General features: G+C 39.9%; 3 protein-coding genes across 4 annotated transcripts; 2 read left to right on the top strand and 1 right to left on the bottom strand.

Moving 5' to 3' along the window:
• The first annotated feature begins 4,419 nt into the window (after nucleotides 1-4,419).
• LOC106903276 (AP-4 complex accessory subunit RUSC2) lies at nucleotides 4,420-12,047 on the top strand. The gene is made up of 8 exons (XM_088010989.1): nucleotides 4,420-5,693; nucleotides 6,191-6,401; nucleotides 6,510-7,382; nucleotides 8,603-8,679; nucleotides 8,840-9,213; nucleotides 9,303-9,349; nucleotides 9,871-10,525; nucleotides 11,025-12,047. The coding sequence occupies exons 1-8, from the start codon at nucleotides 4,446-4,448 to the stop codon at nucleotides 11,134-11,136; spliced, it is 3,597 nt and encodes a 1,198-aa protein (XP_087867115.1). The 5' UTR covers nucleotides 4,420-4,445; the 3' UTR covers nucleotides 11,137-12,047.
• Nucleotides 12,048-12,194: 147 nt separating this feature from the next.
• On the bottom strand, nucleotides 12,195-17,633 carry cimip2b (ciliary microtubule inner protein 2B). The gene is made up of 6 exons (XM_014966959.2): nucleotides 17,065-17,633; nucleotides 16,067-16,233; nucleotides 14,244-14,398; nucleotides 13,481-13,607; nucleotides 12,499-12,690; nucleotides 12,195-12,365 (listed from the first exon to the last, which is right to left on the bottom strand). The coding sequence occupies exons 1-6, from the start codon at nucleotides 17,124-17,126 to the stop codon at nucleotides 12,280-12,282; spliced, it is 789 nt and encodes a 262-aa protein (XP_014822445.1). The 5' UTR covers nucleotides 17,127-17,633; the 3' UTR covers nucleotides 12,195-12,279.
• Nucleotides 17,634-19,354: 1,721 nt separating this feature from the next.
• LOC106903270 (uncharacterized) lies at nucleotides 19,355-23,673 on the top strand. Of its 2 annotated transcripts, none has more exons than XM_014966956.2 (6): nucleotides 19,355-19,874; nucleotides 22,264-22,416; nucleotides 22,536-22,674; nucleotides 22,765-22,847; nucleotides 22,957-23,054; nucleotides 23,264-23,673. In XM_014966956.2, the coding sequence occupies exons 1-6, from the start codon at nucleotides 19,440-19,442 to the stop codon at nucleotides 23,349-23,351; spliced, it is 996 nt and encodes a 331-aa protein (XP_014822442.2). In that variant the 5' UTR covers nucleotides 19,355-19,439; the 3' UTR covers nucleotides 23,352-23,673. The 2 variants fall into 2 exon arrangements, with proteins under 2 accessions (XP_014822442.2, XP_014822441.2); XM_014966955.2 differs by having other exon boundaries at nucleotides 19,355-20,057.
• Nucleotides 23,674-24,090: the final 417 nt, after the last annotated feature.

Raw genomic sequence — 24,090 nt, 5'->3', positions numbered from 1 at the left:
TTTGTCAGAAACAGCGCACTTTTAACCGAAGGATCATTTTTGAAAATAAACAAAAAATCATAATGTGCATGTAAATATAATGTGCATTAAAAAATATAACAGTCTAATTGCAATTTGTGAAACATAAAAACTGTGCAGAAAAACAAAAATGTTGAATACAGGCAGAAATATTATTTAAAATGAGTAAAACTGCGCAAACAATGTCCAACAGTGATGTTATGTTTTAACCAGAGGTTTTCTGTCTCCCACCACCAACTATTAAATGTCTCCCTATGATTGAATGGTTTGAACACACCGTTTAAAGAAATTTCACAAGATCAGGTTTTCTTCTGCTCGATTATACTTTTCAACCAGCAAGCGGTTTGGACTGCGTCTTTCTCAGCTGCTTTACACCAAATCAAACTGAACCCTGCAAGTAAAGCAGAAAACCCTGAGCTTTCTAGAAGCTCTTGAACTATTCTGATGAAACAAAGAAAGAAAAAGGATTTCCTTTTTCTTCCTTTACCACTAGAGGGCGACATAGGTCATAAAAAAATGAGTGGTGGAACACACTGGACCGGGAGGTTTTACACGTTTCCCATTTAACTGTCTGTCCGTCCGTCCTTCATCCCCCATTTATTGATTTTTTTAATATATATTTCTATTGACATATTTCAGGTTTTTAAAACTTAATTGTTTTTCTGCTTCACATAGTCAAAATATTAAGCAGTGGTGCGTAAATGCTACAAAATTTTATGCTGATGGTTAATTGACGCTTTGAACGACGCGGTTGCTCTATTCTATTCTATTCTATTCTATTCTATTCTATTCTATTCTATTCTATTCATATAAAGAACGTGTTGCCATTTACCCTTCCTTGTGTCCTGGTTACTTTTAGTAGCAGTCTTTCTTCTCTCTTCTAATTGGCTGAAGACCTCGTGACGTAGCATCTCCGGCAGCCTGAGCGGTGCTGATGTGGCGGCGTGGGGGCCGATGATGATCGTGTGTGTCCGCATCTACATCCCGGACCGGTTTCATGAGGGTCTCCAACACAGTTAGCATGGATAGATTTTAAAAGTGGATGCTCTATTTTTTTTAGCTTTATTATTATTAAGAAACTATACAGTTTTGTGTGAACCTGGAAGAGAAACAAGCTTGTGAAATGTTTTCATGAGGAATCTGCAATTGGAAGGCGCTCATCTACTGTGACTGACGGCTGTTTTCAAGTAGGTTTTTTTTTTTTTTTTTGTTAATGCATTGGTGCATAAGTGCTGCAGTCTGCTTCTTCTTGTCAAAATCATTTTGTTTTCTAATGCTAATAAATTGCTGTGCACCCGAGCTGCTTCGGAAATGGTGCTGCTGCCATGGGTGCTTTGGTTATGCATGTCTGCACAGACTCTCTTATCTATCATGTTGCCCTACTTACAAAATCCTAGTGAAAAACAAACACAACTTATTTTAAGTGTTGGCTTTTCAAATCAGGGCAGGATAACAGAGGAATATATATTTTATGATCAATGCCTCATGACATGTTTGCAGAGTGCCATATTTTATTAAAACTCAAGAAAAAATAGTAAGAGGAAGTTCATCCTTGGTGCATTTAAATGAATTGTGTGTCTTAGCTCTTACAATCTATCTCAAAGCTACTCATCATATGTATGTGATCAACAGCAAGTGGAAGTTACTATTACAATTAGCCATTTGAAGCATTTTGTTGTATATTAAGACAGTTCTTATAGGAAATTACATCAGGTATTAGAGAAGCAGCTGGTCTGCAGGAGTGAGAAAATTTTCCAGTGCACAGAATTTTCCAGTTTTAAAAATAAAGGTTGTTTCCAAGTGAAGAACAATAAGGCAGCTGCTAACCTCCCAGACCGTTCTATTTCAGAAAACAAGCTAAATGTGCTAGAAAAAGGTTAAACAAAGCTGTATAATGAAAATAATTAAGGTCTAGATGTCAAACCTGGCTAAAATGGCCTTGCAACTCAGGCAGGACATTTTAGAGTGAGCTGGGCATTAAAAATCCAAGTAAACCTTTATAATTCCAAAACTGTTTTAAGGAAAAGTGGATATTTCCTGAACAATCACAATGCCAAAGAGATCACTGAGGAATGTTGTGACTAAAGCACTCCAAATTAAGAGTCATTAAGTGTGCTATGTTTTTCAATCACCACTTCTTAATTTAGACATTTTGGTAGTGTAATTGTTTTAATGTTTTGGTGGAGAAAATTGATTAAAAATGCACACTTCCTCTTAATTATGAACTTCTGTAAGCGACTTTTAAACGTAATTCTGAAAGCTGACATGCTTTGATGTTCAGTAAAAGAGAAATAAAACATGGTTGTGAAAATTTACAGATACAAGACATAAATATAGTAAATAAAGTAAACATAAATAAAAATACAGTTAGAAATCTAAAAAGTGTGGTCTACATATCCAGATAACTTCTTTTGGATATCTTTTAGTAAAATTCATGGGAAACAATTCACATTTCTAATATTAGCGAATATTAGTAAACAAAGTTTTATGAAGAACAAGGAACATGATGTCACCATTCCCACACTGAAACATGGTGGCGGCAGCATCATACTGTGGAAATGATTTTCTTCATTTTCACAGGAAAATTATTTATACTTATGGAAAATCCTGGAGGAAAAATCTTTTAGATGCTGCAAAAGACTTCAGCCTGGGGAGCTTACCGTCAAACTCTTAACACTATCATTTGTGATTATAATATGACAAAATGTTCAAGAAACATTTTTACAAAGTAGCGTAGAAGTTACTTTCCACTACATGTCAGGCAAATGTCTCTTCAGACAAATAATTGCTCTAAAGTCCACCCTTATCCTCTTCAATATCACACAGTAAATGCAAACCATTTTGAAATGGGGTGATATTGTCTCATTAGAGGCTGAAATCAGAGATAACGAACCACATTATGATCACAGTGGGCTTCGGCCTCTGCTTCCATTTAACTGTGACTCCAGTCCGTCGTAAATGGCTGGCATGAAGCGACAGACATCCGGAGTCCAGTTAATCGCAGCCATCTCTGTGCTCCAACCCGATGAAGGCGGGACTGATCCACTTGGACCCAGAAATTCTGCAGTCCTCCTCGGTGGCTGGCCTACTTCTTTCTAATTGAATCAAACTCTACTGCAAATCAGCAGGGATGCAATAAGTCCATCCATTTTCATATAACAAACATGTATGAGCAAATGTAGATTACCTTAAAATGAAGCAGAGGTTGGTAGTAGCCAGTTACATTTAATTGAGTAAAAGAAAAAGTATTTGTAATAGTAGTTTTTCAGCATAAGACTTTTTACTTCAGTAAACAAGTGCAGTAAACAATAAATTGGCGCTGGAAGTACTCTATCCTGTTCTAGCATAAATACACATTATCTACTGTAAGTAAAAATTTCATAAGTTATAAATTACTTGTAAAAGTATCTTATGCTTAAAAGATGTTACTTTCTAATTATGTTATTTATGGGGATTTTTTTGTTTTAGTTTTTAAAAATACTAGAATTTGCACATAACTTAAGTTTTTTTTTGTCTATAATATTGTTAATATTTAGTCTCTAGAATTAGACACAACCTTGCAAACATAAATCTTTTTTTCCTCACGCATTTGATTATCAGCATCACATTCCTGCTGAATCCCTCTGGGAGCTGCAAGGCATTTTAGCTAATTTGGGTCCATTTTTCTTTAATTAACAATGACAGTGTGTAATCTGTTGTGTTTTTGATTTTATATTTAATCAACTCTTGAACCTGGTAAAGAACTGTTTTTTTTTTTTGTTGTTGTTGTTTTTTTTACTTCGTAAAGAGCCGAGCAGATGTGAAGGTGCATTTACTTGTCGGCAGTGTCGGTGGAGCATCTCTGCAGTGCAGCTGCCCTAGTTACAGAGCAGCTGACTAACTCTGTGTGATTGTGGTTGGTCCGAACGGAGAGGGAAAGAAAGGAGGGGTTTGTTAGTGGTCGACTGAATTATGGAGCGCAACACTCGGCTGAGGCCCAGAGGCACACATCACAGAGGGAGTTTGAGGTCTGGTGGTGCAGACTGCGATAGCAGCATCCTGTAGTTCTGCTTAGTGTTCATCTCTCACTTTGTTTTTTTTCAGCCTGCTTTCTTCTTCTTTTTTTTAATCAGGTACTTTGACATCTGAATAAATCCCAAAAGTATAGATCTTGTCCCAGATCTGAGGTTTGGGATGAAAAAAAAAAAACAACCCAAGCAGCTTCACAAGGATAATTTTCCTTCTGACCTCAATCACAAATGAAAATTTAAACAGCTGATCCAAAGCTTTTGTTTTTGTTCTCATCGAGATGCAAACAACCTGTACAAGCTATTTAAAGATAACTCGTTTGGCTTAAAAATGTGCATAACCTCAGCATTTTTTTCCCCCAAATCGAAACCCTTATGTGTTTTACTTCTGCAGGATAGTTTTAGGAACATGGAGACAGCATGATCGGAGCGTCCACTCTCCCGGGTCACGCCTTGCTAGCGTGCCACTTCCCGGTGGTGCAGCTTCCCACCTGGCAGCTTCCGGTCCAGGCCCTGTGCAGCTCCGCCAAGAGGCCCAGCCGGCTGTGCTCGTCGGGTCTGACCCGGGCGGTGTCCCTCCCGGAGCAGGACACGCTCACTCTAGAACACTGCTTCACGGGGGGACGGAGGCCCTTTTCCAGCAGCTACAGCAGTCTCCGTGAGGATCGGGTGGAGGAAGAAGGGACCAGCGACAGCAGCGGCAGGTACGATTCCAACTCGTCGCCAGAAGAGACGGGCTCCAACAGCAAGGAGGAAAGCTGCAGAGCTGCAACCACCCAGCGCTCACACAACTCGTTCCTTCCCAACCCAGATCTGGATGAGGACGAGGAGGACGAAGACAGCGATGGAGACAACCTCCACAGGTACCGCGAGGATTCCTCTTTCGTGTTGCACGGAAACTCCAACTGGTCGCTGAGCAACGGTGGTAGCGACGCACTGCTCCATGAGGACTTGGACAGCGAATGGATGAATGAAGGATTTATGCTGGGGATGGGAAGGAACCAACACTGGCTGTCTAACCAGATGGACTCGCTGCAGTCAGGATGCCCGGGTTGTGCTGTGAGCAGATCTGGCATCGCTCTTCTGTCTTGTTTGGAGCAGGACTCAGACAGACTGCGAGAGAACATTTTCAAGGAGCACAAATGTTCCCCGGAGCTGCTGTCCAACGTTCACACAGAAGACGCGAGTGACTCTTCCTGCAACAGCTCAGACGGTGTCCTGGTTAACTTCTGTACCATCTACAACAAAAGCAACAATCCTGCCACGCCTCAGGATCTCAGCAGCCCTGCTGTCGACCCCTGTCGGTCGTCTGAGGGGTCTGTGTTCCTCAATCTCCAGCCTGTTCCTCAACAGACCCAGAGAGAAGAAGCTGAGCCGACACCGTCCGGCCTAGATTCAAACTGCAACCTTTACTCCCAGGAGCCGGCGGCTCCCGGTCTCTCTGTGCTGGAGGTTGCAGATTTGGTTGCATGCATACGAAGTCAGGACACGCTGGCCATGGGGACAAACCAGAAGTACTACAAGCTGGTGACCTGTGACCTCTCATCCCAGTCGCCAAGCCCCGCCTGGTCTAGCCTCACCAGCTGTCTCGAAGGGCCTGACAGAAGCGGCACCATTCTGGCCCCTCTTGACTCTAAAAAGGAAGGACCACCCAAGGAAAACATGGAGGTTGGTGTGTAAAAAGATATTTAGATTAGAAATTTCACAGTGAAGCACAGATCAACATCAAAACATACTTCATTCATGTCAGATTCGCAATGTGAAACTTAGCAAATACTTAATAAATATTCATTTCTAGAAGATTATAACTCGGCAAACTGTTAAACTGCAAGTAAATAAAATCAAATTAAGAACATTTATTGCACTAACAAAACAACACATTAGATGCAGTTTTGCGTTTAGAAATCTGCAGTCGCTGGGCAATGCATCATCTAAAGCAAAAACGGTAACCTTGACAGTGAACACTTGCTACAAAAATATTTTTAAGAAAAATAATTATTATAGAAAGGCAAACTGATGAAAAACAGGATTCGTTGTGGAAAACATGTTGAAAATTAACACGTTACAAGTATAAGGTAAAAATGAGAAATTTTTTTACAGCAGGTAAATTGCTAAGTTATGACAAAAACTTTGCTTAGTGAATAAATACATATTCTTTTTTTAAGGCAAGCGACCACCAGGTTGCCACCACCTCCACTGCCCCCTGCAGGAAGCAACATTTGCAGGGCACCCAGAGCTTCTCCCACATGCCTTGTTCGCTGTGCGGCAGCCAGCGTAGCCCACATAGCAGCAAGTGCCAAGAAACAGGAGCTGAATCCACCCAGCCATCTGTGATTCAGGAGCGGGATTACAATGATGTAGACGCCACCGACACGGGTAAGGAGAGAAAGTTTGATATCTTTCTTCTTTTTGAGGGAGAAACAAATAAAGAATCCAAATTTAAAATACTGTGTTTAGCTGATGATAACGTCTAATTTCTGTCAGGTGTTTGCGACGAGGAAATGGGACGCTGCAGTAAGCCACGAAGGCCGACATCTTTGCCTATCCAGCCGTTTGTTCTGCTCCCCACAGAAAAGCCACAGTGTCAGCCTCCACTCCTAGGAGGCCTGCTTGACCAGTACCTAAACCAAAAGAGCAGCAAGCCTGCTAACTCCCCGAACGGACTCAAGTCCAAGGAGAAAAGAAGCCGGTGTTTGTCCGAACTCCAGCCGTCTCCAGTGGAGAGCCTCTGCCCAATATTCTTGGAGGCAGCGTCCAGCTCTGACACCTGCTCCACCTGCACTCCGAGTCCAAAATGTTTCGGCCGCAGACACATGTGGAGTCCAAAGTCCCAAAGAGCATCACGAGAGGCTAATCTTAAACCAATGGCCGAGTCTCAGGAAAGCTCAAGCTTAAACTCTGCCACAACAAACAATCAACCCAACGTTGTTAGGATTCCCGTCTGTCAGGACCGGATCACCCTGCAGCCAGAGCCAAATCATGTTACTTCTGGATCCAAAAATACTAACGAGGATCCCAAAAAAACAGCTTTCCATTCAAAACCCTCCCACATAACACCTGGAAAACCTGACTCGAGCCTGCGAGCGTCCCTTTTGCCTCCCCAGACCTCACAACCACAGCTGACGCTCCAGCAGCATCAGCCCCTCATTGCTGCAGCTCGCCTCTCTTCTTTAAGCACTTTCCTCCCCTCAGACCTGCATCCCAAGCAAAAAGATGAGCCAGAGAGGCTCGGCCCAAAGCCAGCTAAGAGTCAGCACAGCCAGTCTCTGATCCTGAACCGCAGGCCGCCCGCAGAGTTCTGCCTCTCGCCGGATACATCATACGAGTCGATGTCTATCAGTCATCTGCAGAGGAAAGGTGCAAGCATCAACGAAGTGTTATGGACTATTGCTAAATTTGAATCTGGAAGACATGAAAATGAGCTATTGGTTGCAACAAAATTTGCCCAATGTTGGTATCATCTTGCCAGGGATAAGCTGCTAAAAAAAGCATAAAACCTCAGCGTGCTGCAGCAGTGCCTTCAATACCCTGAAGGGGCTTCCTCTCAAACATGACCTATTTTTAACCATCCCTGCTCAGGATTGGTTGAGCTCTCTGCTCCCCAGCCTGAGTGTGTGTGTGTGTGAAAAAAAAAAAAAAAAACAGAGAGAGAGACTGCAAACTCCAAGATGAGACAAAAACTGATGGAGCAGTGATAAATATTTAAATCGTACCTAATCATTTTTGCCCCAGTGCCACCACAAGCGCCACTTAATGCAAAGTTAATCAGATACATCGGATTCTTCCACAGCATTTATTCGTAGTCGGAGGCATCTGCAGCAGCGGCAAAGAGAAAGAGCTGCAGGCAGCTTCAACACGCATAAAGAATTTACCGTGACATTTGCATGGGCTACTCTGCAATAGATGAAAGACGAGAGGCAGAGCAAAGCACAGAAAAGAGCAACGCTGCTGAAATGGAAAACCGACTCTTCTGTGTTCAGATAGAGTTCACATTTAAAACGATTAAGAACATTATTGAACCATAAAGGTAGTTTGTCATGTTTAAATGCGGGGCTCCTATGCATCGGTTAAGTATTTTCCACTTCTAGATAAATATGGAAAAGAACAAAGGAGTGAAAAGGGAATGCTGACATTTTCAAACCTCAATTTTCGCTGATTGAAAGTGACAGCGATTCACTGTTTAAATGTTACGTCCATTTATTTGTTTGTCCATCATCCATCTGTTTGTCTATCGATCGTCTTCTTACTGTTTTTGCAGATTCCTCAAACGAAATTTATGAAGAAATGAAGGTAGAAGGGAAGAAAAAAAAGCACCAAAATCTTTTGTTTTTCTTCTAAAATTAAGTTGTAGTTGCCTAAAAAATGATAGCACTCAAATGTTTCTTATATGTTTTAATCACTAATCGGAAAATATTTAAAAGATTTGTGTCAGAACCTTGTCGGTTTTATCCCAGCAACCAGTACTGGCTTTTAGAAACGAATGGAAAAAATACTTTAAGCAGTTTTAATAAAACTGCTACCAGAAATAGCAAACTGTAAAGAAGTCTAGATTTGTGTTTCTTGTACGCTGTGTCCAGGTTTGCTGAGAGCTGTGAGCAGTGCAGTGGATCTGATCATGGCTCATTTTGGAAGTAGCAGAGACCCAGAAGAAAAGGTGAGTCAGCAGAACTAAGCACCAAGAACAACACGTCCCAAGAGAAAGCATGACACCAATAATTCAGCACAAGAGTCAAATAACTTGTGTCAGCAGCAGGACACACATTACAGCACAGTCTGTGTCCCTTCTTTTTTTGTTGTGTTTTCTGGCGGTACAGATGCGTCTGGGTAACAGCTCCTACAGTCCCACCATAGCCGGCCTTGTCCTAGAACACTTGTGTCCTGCAATTCAGAACATTTTAGAGGACGGGCTGAGGGACCACAAGCTGGATTTCATCATTGGGCAGCGCCGCAATCACTCCTGGAGTGTGGTGGAGATCTCCACAACAATGGGTATTTGCAGTTTTGCTTCCCAGTGCTTCGACTGGCCGGATACTTGTAGATGCTTGAGGGATAAATTCACAGATATTGTTATCTCTGCTGTAGGTCCGTCCACCAAGGTCCTCCACAGCCTCGTTTCCAAAATAAAGCGGTGCTCCGAGTTCACCAGCCACTGTATGAGACTGAGAGCCTTCCTCATGGGCCTTCTCAAGTAAGACCTGAAGTCGCTTCCTTTCTGCTGAACCATATGAAAAGTTGAAATACAACCTGTACTTTCTGGGCTTATTTCTTGTCTTGCAGCTTGAGAGCTTTGGAGTTCTGGCTTAGTCACCTGCAGAGTCAAAAAGGTGAGCCAATGAACTGGGACAGCATCGTAACGTAACAGGCGTTGTTATCCTAAACTCGTATCGATGAACAAGCTTTTTTTTTTTTGTCTGTCCAAGCTTACCAGTCTACAGAATCAGCTCTTCTATTTTCACCATGGGCCACACCAGTAAGCAGATGTCAGTCATTTGGTCAGTCTCTGCTCAGGCAGAGATGCTGTCCTGAGGTCACATATGCCACAAAGTTTAGAATCTCTACTGCGAAACATAAATGCAAAAAAAAAAAGATAATAAAGGAGTGATTGAAATACTTTCGCAAGATACTTTCAGATTAAGCACAAATCAATCTTGAGCTTTACAAAAAACCTAAACATAATTGTAGGATGTTGACTACTGCAGATAAATGTGTGGCATCTGGTTGACAATCCTTGTAAATTTGGGTGTTTAGAAGTAAAGCAAGACCAGACACAAAACTCTGACTCTTACTTTAAACTTCTTTCAGAGCCATTGGAATGTCTGTGGGGTTTGTTTTTTTTTTCTTACAGATGTCATTACTGCGTACTACCACACCTGGGGGTTCCTGTTCACGTCACTGAGTCGCTGTCAGCCTCTCTTCCAGGAGCTGCTTCTTCTCCTTCAGCCGCTCTCAGTGCTGCCCTTTGACCTGAATCTTCTCCTGGAGCCAAGACTGTTAAGTCAAAGACAGCTGTGTCCGGAGGAGCGCGACGCTCTCCCGCCTCAGCCGTGCTCCGCCCTGCTTGTGACCAGTTGGCCAAAGCTGCAAGCCAACAGAAAGTCGGAAAACGGCAGGCGAAACAGTCAATCGCACCGGAGAGAGCAGGAGTTTCTACGGTCTCAGAGTTCAAGCTGCTGCAAGCAGGATTATGGGGCCACGCAGAACAACAGGAATCCGCTTTCGGCTTCTTTGTCAAACAAGCCCGATTTTGTGCAAAGTGTAGCAAAAGCCGTGAACGTCAGCCTAGATCATAGAAGTACTACTTTGTTTCAAACCAATGCGGACGGTAGGGAGAGCGAGAGAGAAGTGGAAAAAGACCGCAGAAGCCAAAACGCAACAGCTTCCGTCCAGGAAGACAGTCCCTGTCAGAGCGGCCTGCGGTGGGCCAAGCTGTTTGGAGCAGCTGGTGTTTCTAGCAGAGCTGAGAAAAGGTCCCAGCCTCACACTGAAGCACAAAAACGAAGGTAATGAGAAGTAACAAACGAAAAACTATATTTTTAAATAAGGCTGGGCAATAAATCCATTTTATGAATCAAATTTTCTGTTTTTCAGGATTTCATTTTTGGAAAATGTGATTTTTTTTTTTTTTTTTTTAAACAATGCTGAAATGGGTTTCAATAGTTCAGAGTGACGTCAGCCTAACCGAAGTTTACCTTCTTGCTTGACAAGTGTGTTTCACAGCTTCTATTTATTCGGATGTTGAATTCAAGTCAAATGCAAGACCGTTTTTGAAAATATTTTGTGTCCTCCTTCGTAATTTCTTTTAAGGAAAAGAAATGGAGGGGAAAAGAGCAATTAAATTTGAAAATTGGATTTGGTCAGAGATTTTATTTTTAAGCAATATTGCCCAGCCTTAATTTTAATTTTAATTAATTTTCAACTGTATTTTGTTTTTCAGTAGCTTCTGTCATTTTTTCCCCTCTGATTAACTTCCTTCTATGCTTTTCTTCTCCAAATGCACAGGCGACCATCTCAGTGGCTGCAGCTGGACAGATCTCAGATTGGACTTTTGGCTCAGTCCATTAGATCCATAAAGCTGGGACCACCTCAGACTGGCGTGGGTGCCGAAAACTAAATCATACCTATGTGACTACTTACTCTAATGACACAAAGTGTTAAGTGCAGAACAACTTCTACAAAGTCCGATTAAACTTTTTATTCTGCAACAAAAACACTGCACCAAAAAAAGCACAAGAGCACAGTAATGGGAGACGACTAAATGTTCTCCAGCAGGAATACCAACATGTGTTTCCATTAGGGATTTTATGAAAATATTATTATTTGTAAGGTTAAGGATGTTTTTCTAATTGTTTTTCAGTTTAAAAGTTGGGATGTTTAAAAAAAATGTCAGTGTAAAATTGATGAAATTTTAATTGTGCAATTTTTTAAAGTTACATTCAATAGACCAATCTGAGCTCTCTGAATCACAGAAAATGATGAAACACACATGAGTATTTTCTCCTTTTTTTCTGAGAAGTTTCTGACCACAGTTTGATAAAATAAATAATAGCAAATACAAACAATTTTCTTAATGTCAAAATGAATAAGGTTCAATAAGGTGCAATCTGGATAATCAGGATTTGGTGCTTATATATATTTTCTTTGTATTTGCTTGTATTTCCACAAACCACCACACAGATTAGGTTTTTATTTCTAAAGTAGGTAAAACAAACAAACTAAAATATTCGTGTCTGTGCCAAAAATATCAAACCCAGCAACTTTTATTCTAACCAGTTTCCTTTCCTGTTATATTCCCAGCATGAACTCACTGTAGGTGCATGAACTAAGAAACATGCAGTAGGTGCTCTTATCCTTCAGTGATCTACAGCTTAGTTGTACATTTAGTTTTGGAAATTTTCTGTTTTTTTGTTGTTGTTGTTGTTTTGCTGCGCTACAGTAAGCCCCCTGGTGGCTGAGTCGTGCATCACATGTGCGCCAGGTATGTTTTAACAGACTACTCATAAATTTTATGAAGGGAAGAAAAATGCGTTTGTTTTTTTTTCTTTTTAACATTTGGAAAATGGAGGATTTTAATGTGAAACTTTTTTTCACATCTTCAGTGTTTTTGTTATTTCATGGTTGCTCCCTCTAATGCCCTGTGACAATCAGTCTCTCAATAAAGACCTAAAACACTTTAAACTGCAATCAGTTTTATTTGTCTAGGAGGTTGCTCGTGGTAGAGAATTGTTGTGCTCTATGGAGGGGAAGCAGGAGGCTTTCATGGATCGGTAATTTTACTGAAGGTCTTTCCATATGCGACCTCAGAGAGCCGGCCGACCGTACCCCCCACCATAAACTTGTATCCTGTGGGGGTTTTTGCAGAAACATGCGTCACGCTTTAAGCTCACCAGTAAAGTTGCGTTGGCTTCTACATCAAGGTCTTAAAGTTAACCTTAAGACAATGATCTAGAAGGTCTTACAGTTTTGCAGCACAGACCTGGTATATGCCCCGTGAATCCTGGGATCACGCCTTTTTTGGATGAATAGAACGTGGGCAGGTGTGTTGGATCTCTTTCGTCTGCCTTCAAGCGTCTCTGATGTTTCCCGTACTCTTTTAGTGCCTGATTGGTGGTGATGGAAAATCCTTTGCCATAGAAGTTGTGGGCAAATGGCACATGTCCTGTAAACCCTGTGAAAAGACATCACTCTGTATGTAAGAGGAGAATGGCTCTTTATCTTTTGTCCAGTGAACCCCTATTGAGCATGTCTGAAGCCCACCCCAAAGGAAATGTCCAGAATATTGCACAACTTCGGTACATTTTCCAGAGAAAAACCAGGGACAGTACTTATATACATGGCATCCTTGTCAAACTCCTGTCCTCTAATTAAAATAATATTGTCTGATATTATCCTGGAATGGGATAAATCTAATCTAACACAAAGCAAGTAAAATAGGCTCCCCATCCTCAGCAGGAAGAATGGCAGGCCTACTCAACAAATGCATCACAAAACTTCTCTAGGGCACAAATGATATGTTGTGTTTCATGTTTATCTGGTCGACGGCCCTTTCTAATGCTGCCCAGGGTAACTGCCGACATGGCCCATATCAACAACCTGTTGTGAAACTTTAAAACTTTAGATTAATATTAACAGAAATAGAAGTGACCTTATTTACATAAAGTTTCCAGTTCTAAATTTATGTGTGTGTGTGTGTGTGCGCGTGTGTGTGTGTGTGTGTATATATATATATATATATATATATATATATATATATATATATATATATATATATATATATATATATATGCGTGTGTGTGTGTGTGTGTGTGTGCGTGTGTGCGTGTGTGTGTAAAAATTAGCCTAGAATTTAAAGAATTTTCATCAGCCATAAAAAAGAAAGAAAGAAAACAATCAAACTCTAAGATTGTGAAGAGGTTCTCGTCTGAATAATTACAGACAGATTCTTCTGTCTTCTGTACCTGGGATGAAGTACTTCTTGGGGTTATCATCTTCCATTTGGTAAGGATTTCCTGGAGGAATGAAAGGCTGTAAGGACTGGTAGACAAACACCTTGTCCAACGCTGCTGTCACCGGAGATTTGGCTCTCTGGATGAAAATCACAGGAAAATTATCAACTTACAGGACTTTTCAGATGTACTGATTTCTTTGTGCCAGGTACCACAGCACACCTTCAGGGGTCTGGTGGAGTCTATGCTTTGATTGTTGTGAGCCTTTTTGGCACCAAAAGGCAGACTACTAGTGCTGTATTAGATGGGTCGTCATAATGTTACACCCTGAAGTTACACTTTCTGAAAAAATGGTAACAAAAATCTAAAAAGGTTTTGCAAAAATCTTGCAAACCACTAAATCCAAGAGTAGTGCTGGGATTAACTAACAAACTAAAAAGATCACACCAATAATAACCCTTTTCAAATGCAATTATCACCAAAGGGAAATGTCCAATATGGATGCAATTCGGTACCAGTGCAGATCTGCAAAAGGTATAAAAATGATTCAATTTGCAGGGAGCTTGCTATAACTAAAACAGACACCAGAGAGCAAGTGAGGTAGATCCATGGTGCAATCAGGCAGTTGCTGGAGCAGCAGACAGTCCAGTCCAACACAAACAAAGACATTGTGGGTTAAATGAATTAGCTTTTTTTTTTCTCGCCAACATTATTGTGAAACAAGAAGAGAGAGGTGAAGCTAAAGATTTGTGTGTAAGAGAGATAATGAATTTACTTCAAGGTGTTCACTGCCATAGGTGTTGATGCTAGGAAGACGCTTTGATCGTTGCTGGCGCTTCACCTGATCTGCCAGATAAACTTCACTCTGTGCTTTCTTACAGGTCACGTTGTAGTTGCAGCCGTAGTAGTTCCGACTTCTTGGAATGAAACCTAGCAAAACATCAACATTAAGGGTTCAGTTTTCAACTATGTTAACAGAAGTTTTGGTAAGATTAGGACTTTGTGCGTATGGACTCCGATGGCAGTCGAATTTTACACCAATCCTACTGTGAAATATTGTTGAATACTGAGAACATGCAAACTCCTTGCAGAAAGACTCCAAGCTGGGATTAAAACCCACAACCTTCTTGCTGCAAGTCAGCGGTGCTACTCCACCACGGTGCAGCCCTAGTACATTATCTTATTTCAGTAATTTAATTCAAAAAGTGAAAATTACTTATATTCATTTCATAGAGTTACATATTTCCAATATATATGCATTCATTTCTATTATTATGGTTTTCTGCAACTACTAAAATATATTTCTAAGAAAAATGTGAATAACCTCCGATAAAACACTTTATTTTCAACAAAAAGAGAGCTTCCTGAATAGTAATGTCATATCTTGCATAGTCTTTATACTGAATACTTGGTATAGAGGCTCATTTTGCATGAAATACTGTATCGGTGCAAGAGATGATCACCCTACATGAAGTGCATAAAGAAAGCTTGTCAGCAGAGGGCAGCATGCAGTGTCAGGAATATTGTTTTGATGCATAACCATGGCAACAAGGTACCGGCTTTACAACTTGGAGCAGATGATCAGCATCTCATGAGCTCAATTAATACCTGAACTATGAATCTAAATCCTAGAGGGGTTAAAAAAGAAGGCGTCATGGATACAGAAGGTCAAGCCGTCTCCTCCGTTAATCACATCCCCAACTTCAACATCCTGGCTGTCTAACCAGACAGGAATTTAAGGGGAGCGGCAAAAAGCAAATGAGGAGTAGTTCTTACTAACTATGACATAACTGGCAATAAACATAGAAATAAATAAGTAGCTTGATAAAGAAATTTATGTGCCAAATACTACATCCAGCAAATGAAAAATTTCCCAGGTTATTTTACTATACATAAATTAATATTTGTTTATAATTTTCAACAGTATAAACTTAATATAATTGTTGCTTAATTTTTTTAAATTCCTCTTTGTTTCACTTTCATGTTTATTTATTTATGTTTCTGTATGACAGTCATGAGATTTTCATACAGAAACAGTCTTCAGTCAGAGGCCTCTTCAGCTTCACTGCAAGGAGATGCACAGCATCACCATCCATAATGACTCTTCAGAAATACCTGGATGATATGCATTATGACAACATCTAATTTCCCCTTTGGAATAAATAAAGTATTTTTCAATTCAATTAAATTCAAATATAATACTTTCTATGTTGTTTTGATTTAAAATCAGAACTTTTGAAATAAAAAAAGACAATATACTGAATTTGATTCAACTCATCTGAGAAACTGAAGGACTTTTAGATGCTGCAGACATATTTTCTGTTGCTTTATCATAGTGATTCACTTCCGTTAGCAGGTTTTGTTAACCACCTGCGTGTGACCTTTTTAATCCCCTCTGCTGTATCACTGTTTCACTTCACTTGTCGCCTCTCCTGAATAATTAAGCAGTTTAGAGATGTCCACTTTGGTCTCACGTTACTGTTCACAACTCAGAAACTTATTGCAAGAACAAGAGAAACACATTTTGTCGTTTGTGCATTTAAACAACCAATATCATTATTACATTGCGCAGGGTGAATTGGCCAACTTATTCAGTACCTGTGTATCCTGGTATTGACTTCCGAAACACGTCATCAGGAATGTTTTCTGACAGATGAGTTATGTCCGACTCTGGGTGCCATGTCCTCTGAGACAGCAGTTCGGCTGTGAGCATCCCGTAAGGTTTGCCCATGCTGAACCTGAGTCCAGGGCAGTGTCCTGTGTACCTAATTAATAACACAAATAAACAAGCAAACAATTTATGGCACCTTTCTGTCAGGGAATTAAACCTTATATCCCTTCAGGTGTTTTGCACTATAGGTTCTGACAGGTCAGTTGGGGCAACCGTCAAAGCACGACTTTGGACAAACAGGTTATTTAACAAGCAATTGAGATTCAGATTCCCTTTTGATTCAGAACTTAGCAGAAGACCAACTGTTGTTATCGCTCCAGCAAAAGGAGAATCCCTCCTAAAATGCACAAATTGCTCTGAAGAGTAAGTAAATCAAGGCAGAAGACGTGATTTTCACAACTAAAATGTATCAACTGTGAACGCCTTCAGACAAAGTCCTGTACGTGCCAGACCCCCCAAGGAAATTTAGATGAGGATTCAGGGTAAATTTTTGAACTACCCTGAAATAATCTAAACCAGAACTCAGTCGGTGGAGACACCCGAAACATTTGTACTTTGACATCTCATCAATGAAGGGACTGAGCTGAACTTGACAAGGCTGTAGGATCATTCCCAACACCAAATGAGATAAAAGTCAATGTACTAAGAATACATTTGTTGTGGCCTATTTGTTAAATGCTTACCAGTGATTTATTTATTTATTTATTTAATTTTATTTTTTATTTATTTTTTTGTGTGCAAATTATTGAGATAAAAAACAATTAACTCCTAAAAAAAAAAAAAAAAGCTATCCGGATAAACCTTTCATTTCAAATTAACTGCCTTCAGTCCGATTACTGCGCGTTGTTTTGATGAAGTTTTGATAGTGGAGCGCCAAATCATATTCCTACAGTCGGATTTTATTTGTAAGGGGACATTTACTCACCCCGGGATGTAGCAGGGACCCGGTGAAAGCAAAGATTTGACTTCACGGGCATATTCAGACATGTTGGAGCAACAGGTGTTTGGATCCCAGCCTTTCTACGCCGTTTACTGGTTGCTACAGAGGAATTTAAACCCAAACACACGGATGGAGCTGTGGGTGACAGAACCAACTGACGTGAGCTACAAGAACGGAACAAAACAAATTTAAATGAAGCAAATAGGGATTATTTAGTATTTCGGGAACGCGACAAACCCTCAGTCGAAGTCATTTTAATGCACATTTTATCGAGTTCCACTAAAAATAAGGTTGTTAGTTTCTTATTCTTCGGGATGTATTAAGATGTATTAGCAAATAGTTCTAGAACAAGGCCTCCTTTCAGTTTTCAAATTATACAATTTTATATTTTTTATGAAGACTTTAAACGGACAACATCACAAACAGGAAACCAGTTTGGAAAGAAATGTCTGAAAATTGCTCAACTACGACCCCTGGTGGATTTTGGCTTAAAACAGCAAATAAGAAAAAATTCCATCTGCCTCAAGAATTGAGAATCATATTAGTATTTTTTATATACATAACTTTTAGTGATATAGTTAAAAATAAAAAAGTAAAAATTAAAACTTTTTGTTTTTGAGCAAATTCCCAGTTGTTGGTGTTTGAATGGATGAATCTGGCTTATGCACTAAATAGTGTTTTAGACCAAATAAAAATGTTACAATTGCCATCTTGACTGCTTCTCAGATTGTAATTCTTCTTGTCCAGCATGTCGGTTTTGGAAAAAAAGCCATGCCTTTGTATGTTTACAGTTGTTCTTATTGTTTTATGAACCATTCCTTCTTTGCTCTTCTCTACAACCGTATCCCTGCTTGCTTTGTTCTTTAAACTAAGTATTTACAATAATACTGTCGAACCTCAAATACCTTCATAAAACTGTTAGATTTTTTATTGAACTTAAATAAAACACAAAAGGAGTATATTAGCAAACAGAATTGGTTACACTGGATTTCACTTCACGGTAATCAGTTTTAAAGGCGGCCGGACAAAAGACAAGCCTCTCTTTCCAGAATATTGTGTGTTTACAAAAAACTTGAAAAACCAAGTATCCTTTTCCTGTTACTTCACAATTACCGTATTTTTTGGACTATTAGCCGCAACTTTATTCCCACCCTTTGAACCACGCAGTTTATACCCCGGTGCGGCTTTTCTGTGGATTTTTCTTCAACCACCAGGGGGCTCTCTAGCAGGAAGTGAATCATTGGAAATCAAAGAAGAAAGTACTCATTTTAATTTAGAACAAGCACATGCTAGCAGCAGGCATGTCGGAGAAATGTTTTCAAACTCATACCTCCTCATAATGGAAACAACACGAAGAAGTTCTGCTGCATCCTTGTGGAAAACCGAGAGCGGCGGAGATAACAGCGGCTTATAGCCTGGTGTGGCTTTGTACATTGTACATGTACATTTACAGTTAAAAAAAAAAAAAAAAAAAAACTTTGTGGGTGTGGCTTATAGTGAGGCGCTCTCTATCGTCCGGAAAATACTGTATGTGGTATTTTGTGTTTGTCTTTCACACAAGACCCACCGAGAATAAATTAAAGTTTGTGGTTTGTTAAATGATAATGTGTGCAAAAGTTCAAGTGGTCGGAATACTTTTATGAGTTAAAATAGCTTACAAATATGTCCCTCACCAACAGAAACTCGTTTCCTCCATTTAACAATAAAAATCTTTCTTTTTGTTTGCTTCAACAGAATATGAATGAGTCTGTGCGTCGGACCAGAAGACCTAACAAACCTGAGGAATGCCAGTCATGTCAGTGGACAGGAGGGTCAGTTCAGCACATTCCTACAGTTTCTGATAAATCCTGCTTTGTTTACTTTGTAGATTTGACAAAATAGTTTGAGCGTTTTCTTTCCCTTTGCATGCGACAACAATGTATCGCCCTGAGAAATGTTTTTAGGAGTCTGTAATGCTGTCTAGCTTTTGAGGTACAGATAAGCAACAGATCTCCTGGTTATGCTTTCTGTTTGATGTTAACATTCCTTCTTATAGGCTTCCATAAGTACAAAAACTTCCCAGAGCCCTGCAAACGGGTTGAGGCTTGTTCATGTCGCATTCTTACAGTTGAAGGGATAAATTAGTGTTCAATTATAGAAACACCTGAATTTCCTTCCTTATTTCTAGTGACGGGTAGTAGCAGGTATCTACATGCAGCGATGTTAAGAGGCGTGGTGAAACAACAGAGGTAGGTCACAGGGAATTTTTTTAACCCTACATCACCGCCCTCACCTGTGCAGATTTCCTCACTGTGAGCCCTGCTCACTTTCCTTTTGCATTCAGCAACGACTTGAGGGACAAAGCTGGAACCTTTTCAGAGATGAATTTATACAGGAGCTTTAGTAACCTTATGGAGGCTTATGTGTATGAGGAGAGAACTCGTCCGGAGTCCCAGTGGCGTCGGGATAACGCTGATGGGCCTCATGCACCTGTCTCCAACATCGCAGTAAACCCACGCTCAGAATCTGTGGACTCTGGAGTGGAGTCGGCCAGCTGTGAAACACCAAACCCTGCCACAGCTGGTTCTTTGTCAGCAGACAACACTGAGATGGATTTATTCCTCCCACAAAGTGACAATTTCGCTCCTGCTTCAAGGCCTCAGCCACCTGCTCTCTTGTCTACTTCATCTTCGTCGTCGCCTTCCTCGCCAAACCTGCATCTCAGCAGAGCAGAAGAGGCCCCCACAACCTTGAACCTAAAAGGAGAACCACAACTACAAAGGACTGACTCCAAGAGGTGGAAGCAAGTTTATGAGGTGCTCAGCCAACAGCCTAAAACGTCTTCCCTGCCCAAACAACACACATCTGAGTTGAAAAGGTGTATAAGGTCTGCGAGTTTTAATTTGAGGAGGAGGTTCGACCCACCTGTCCCCACTGGGCAAATATCAGAAATGGAGAGAAAACCAATTTTATTTGGCTCTGTCGAGCAGATCTCACAGGTACGATTCTTTCAAACTCATGATTCAAACTGTCGTAATCCCTCAGAGTTTAGTTATAATGCAGGGCAGATTGTGTCACAGTTAAACACAACCTCTTACATTTGTTTGTGGTGTAGTTTCGGGATTACACACTCATCTGTGAATCAGCCTCGTGTACGGTCTTGCATTGCTCAAGCTTGAGAATGTTACGGGAAAGTCTTCAGTTGAAACGATTGCAACACCTTTTCACAAAGTCACTCCTAAACGTAAGGCAAGCATGTTATTACCAATGCAGGACCTCATTCATGTTCACAACCTTCACAATCTGTGACGGTGGAATGGACGCAAAACCTGTCTAACTGGGTGGGAGCAGATGTGCGCGTAATGAAAACAAGGCGAAGGAACCTGAAGAGTTTGTTGGGCTTGTCTGAACCAGCAGCCAGAGAAAATCAACTTTGAATTGGAATTTGATTAAGAGTTGACATCAGGCAACATCAGGAAGTTGTGCTGAAACTACTTTTAATTTATTTATATGTTAATATTTCAGTCGTTGGGTGTGTGCTTGCAGAGGTTTCTCTTCTATTGTTGCTGCCTGGCTAAAATAATTGCTCAGCATGAAAAGCAGGAAGATTACAAAGGGTAGTTCTGTCTTTTATGCTCTTCAGGTGAAGTCATGTCAGTAAACTCAGAAACGTTGTGGATGTTATGTGTGTGTATGACACAGTCAGAGTAAAACAGACATGTTTGAGGTTTTTTTGAGGAACACAGTGTGAACCAATAACCGACCTAACTGCGAAAACTTGTTGCTGACAGCCTATGAAAAACAGAGTCTGGAAACCAATATGAATGTCTGCATTCACTGGTTATGTAAAATGGTCCTTTGTACATCATACAAGCAAATAAAACCTGTCCTGACAGATAAAACAGAAGTAAATACAAACAAACTGACAAGTTCATTATGGTTTATTAGATGTTGTCCAAGTCATTTTAATTTCATTTAGGAGATAGTGCGAACTCACTTTCTAGGCAAACTGGTCCAATTCATGTCCTATTATATAATCATCTGCAACAGTGACTTGTTTTGAAGAAGGGAAATTATAGATTTTATTCCAGATTCCTCCTCGATATCTGTTGATGAGTTTTTAGTCGAGGTACTTAACTCCATGATACTTATCTGTCTTTGTATTGGTGTGTGTATGTATGCTTATGTGTATGGTTCTGTGAATGAGACTCGTAACTATAAAAGCAGTAAGACTGTTCAGTAAAACCAAAGTGCTTTATAAATATAAAGCCACTTGAAATCCTGCAGATTAATTTTTATGTCAGTAGATTCAGGCTCCAATTAGATGCTGTTCCCTTCAGAATGATTTATATTCACACTGCTGTCAGATTCACTTAATCATTTAATGCCATTTGGTAAGAGGTTAGCTATCTAACAAAACCCAGGCATTGCCACAGGTAGTTGATCAACAACTTAGTCCAATCCCTTCTCTTGAATGAGGCTGAATCAGTGGTTTGCAAAGACAGTAAGCAAACAAAAACAGCAACAGCACAGAACCACTTAGTCAGGGAACCATTATAGAGAAAAAAATCAGAAGAGTTTAAATAGTAAATATTACAATTGGCCTCTAAATGGCTAAGTCTGAGTAGCACAGTTTAACTCTGAATGTCTAAGCCAGCAGTGCTTTCAATTGGAAAGAAAAATACAGAGCAAAACTTGACCACATCCACCTTTTATAGAAAGACAGAAGCTACAATGTGTAAAGCACTTTGAAATGCCCTGCTGCTGAAATGTGCTATACAAATAAAATTTGATTTGATTTTGATTTTACAATAGATTTGAATTATGTTCCTCCAAATTCTCGTTCTGTGGTGTGTTGTTTTGTCAGTTTTGCTCACCGCTTGTTCTTTGTCTTTTCTACTGAAAGCTTTCTTAGACTTATGTATACAAATTAGTACTAAGTGTAAAAGCCAAACCGTTTTAGTAATAAAAAAAATCTGAAATAGATCCATCAGATTTTGAAATTATCCTCCACAGCAAGTTTATCTTATAACTGGTCAGCAAATATATAAATGATTTACTACATAAATCGTCTAAGTGCATCATTTTCTAAAGGTATTTTTCACCCATCTATATGTATACTGACTGTATTTGTATACAGTCAGCTTTCACAAGATCTATAGTTATATTTATACGCTTATTTTTCTTGCGGATTTATTTGTGCAGAGCTCTGGTGTTTTTGAGGGAAAGGAACTCAGTCCTGGTCTGTGCTACTTGGAATGGGTCTGTCAAAAGATGGAGCTGTATGCCAAACATCAAATGCAAAACCAAGCAATGCAGGCAGAGAGAGATACTCAACAGAAACATGAAGAGCAAAAGGTGAGGCTTCCCAGGAATTCATATGACAGTCTTGAATCCATGACATGCATTTATTCAGTTCTGTACTTAACATAGCAAGCTACAACTTTATTTTCTTAAAGCCTGTTGTTGTTTTTCAGCATGATGCAGCGGATGCTCAGAAGGACCACCCCCGGCTTGACAACGCACAGGAAACTCCCAGCGAACCTCAGCAGCAAAAAACTCGCCATTTCCGACAGAGATCAGCCTCGGACACAACTTTCTCAAAGATGCATCTAAGTAAGGCATCTTTCGCTTCAGTGGGAATATTGTTGTAAAGGTTGTCTGGGAATGAACTGCTGGTTAAATCAGGGTTTGTGTTTGGTGCAGGAAAATTTAACTTAAGCTCCAGAGTGAAGCGACAGAGTACGAGTGATCTACGAGAGATAGAGGAGGAAGACGTCTTGCCGATGGTGAGATATTTGCATAAGCAGCTACTGAAGACAAATGCAGCTAGACTCTGCTTGCAAAGTATATCATTTTTCTGCTGTGCTGTAACTCAAGCTTTTGGTACCATTACAGGAATCCATAAAAGAAGAACCGAACAAGAAAAATATAATCCAGAGGCTAAAACTTGGGTCTTTGAGAAGAGTGGCGTCTGCTGTGTCAGACAGTAGGAGGTGAGACATTAAATCACTGAAACTTTTAAATCGAGGGCTATTATTCATGAAATGCTGTGAGGAAATCCATCCACAATGATGCAGATATTAAAACAGAAGTTCTGCTTTGGCTTATTTATATTTTCATCTCAAGTTTTTATTTTTATTTTTTCTTTTGCTCGGTATTTCCAGCGCATGCTGTCAAACTAATGAATGTTTTATCTGTGAAGCACACAGACGCAGTCTTCAGAGAAAATCACAACCCGCCGACGGCTGAGCCAGCTGTTCAGGAAGTCAAGGAAAGTGTCGCCTGATTGAATCAGCTGTGTCGGTTTCTATTAGCTTATATTTTGGGGTTTTTAGAGAAAATAGCCTCAGCATCGATGCTGCTTTGTAAATGACTTCCCAACCTTTCATTATTCAGCAAAATAACATGTTTTTTTTATATAAGGCATTTTTGTTTACTCATAAATCAAGTTGAATGCAGTATCTTTTATATTGTTATTTTCAAAATATAAAAAAATATCTTGTTGCACAGTTATTTTTTTACATTCAAAGCTGTGGGATTTAAAGAATAATGGTGTTCATCAATATCACTCTTTATTCTGTGAAATAAAAATATATTTTCCCACAACATAAAGTGTTGTATGTATATATTAAATAGGGGGAAAAAATAACTTAAATTGTTAAGCAGACTACTTGTTTTTAGCAATGAGCTAAAAAAATCCCAGAAATCAAGATGGGGTTGTGAGAATGTCACAAAATGGCAGTTAGCAGGAAATGTTGGGATATGTACTTTCATTATTTATTTACAGCCTTTGTACTGAGAAGAAACCAAAGAGAATATGCTTAGAAATGACATCCAGGAAGGTTTCCTTATGCATATCCTTGTAGTTAACCATGTATTATACAGTTTCCTTAATGTTTAATATTAGAAACAGGTATTATCTCATGAAACATGAGATATTATTAAACATGGCGGCGTTACCTTGCAGTAAAAATGTCCTGGCTTCAAATCTTAGTCTAGAGTTTGAATGCTTTCCCTGTTCTGGCATGG

Source organism: Poecilia mexicana, unplaced genomic scaffold, assembly GCF_051168715.1.
Source record: "Poecilia mexicana isolate PSO_F unplaced genomic scaffold, ASM5116871v1 scaffold_12, whole genome shotgun sequence".
NCBI lineage: Eukaryota > Metazoa > Chordata > Actinopteri > Cyprinodontiformes > Poeciliidae > Poecilia > Poecilia mexicana.
This window is presented reverse-complemented; position numbering and strand designations above follow the sequence as displayed.

Bases quoted from the DNA above. Each gene is read 5' to 3' on its own strand.
- cimip2b (XM_014966959.2), bottom strand. From the start codon at position 17,126: ATGTCTGAATATGCCCGTGAAGTCAAATCTTTGCTTTCACCGGGTCCC. The intron at 14,399-16,066 runs GTACTGAATAAG...ATGTTTTGCTAG, and splicing joins GTCAATACCAGGATACACAG to GTTTCATTCCAAGAAGTCGG. The intron at 13,608-14,243 runs GTAAATTCATTA...ATTTTCATCCAG, and splicing joins ATGGCAGTGAACACCTTGAA to AGAGCCAAATCTCCGGTGAC.
- LOC106903270 (XM_014966955.2), top strand. From the start codon at position 19,440: ATGAATTTATACAGGAGCTTTAGTAACCTTATGGAGGCTTATGTGTAT. The intron at 22,848-22,956 runs GTGAGATATTTG...GTACCATTACAG, and splicing joins AGGAAGACGTCTTGCCGATG to GAATCCATAAAAGAAGAACC. The intron at 23,055-23,263 runs GTGAGACATTAA...TTATCTGTGAAG, and splicing joins GCTGTGTCAGACAGTAGGAG to CACACAGACGCAGTCTTCAG.
- LOC106903276 (XM_088010989.1), top strand. From the start codon at position 4,446: ATGATCGGAGCGTCCACTCTCCCGGGTCACGCCTTGCTAGCGTGCCAC. The intron at 5,694-6,190 runs GTTGGTGTGTAA...TCTTTTTTTAAG, and splicing joins CACCCAAGGAAAACATGGAG to GCAAGCGACCACCAGGTTGC. The intron at 8,680-8,839 runs GTGAGTCAGCAG...CTGGCGGTACAG, and splicing joins GCAGAGACCCAGAAGAAAAG to ATGCGTCTGGGTAACAGCTC.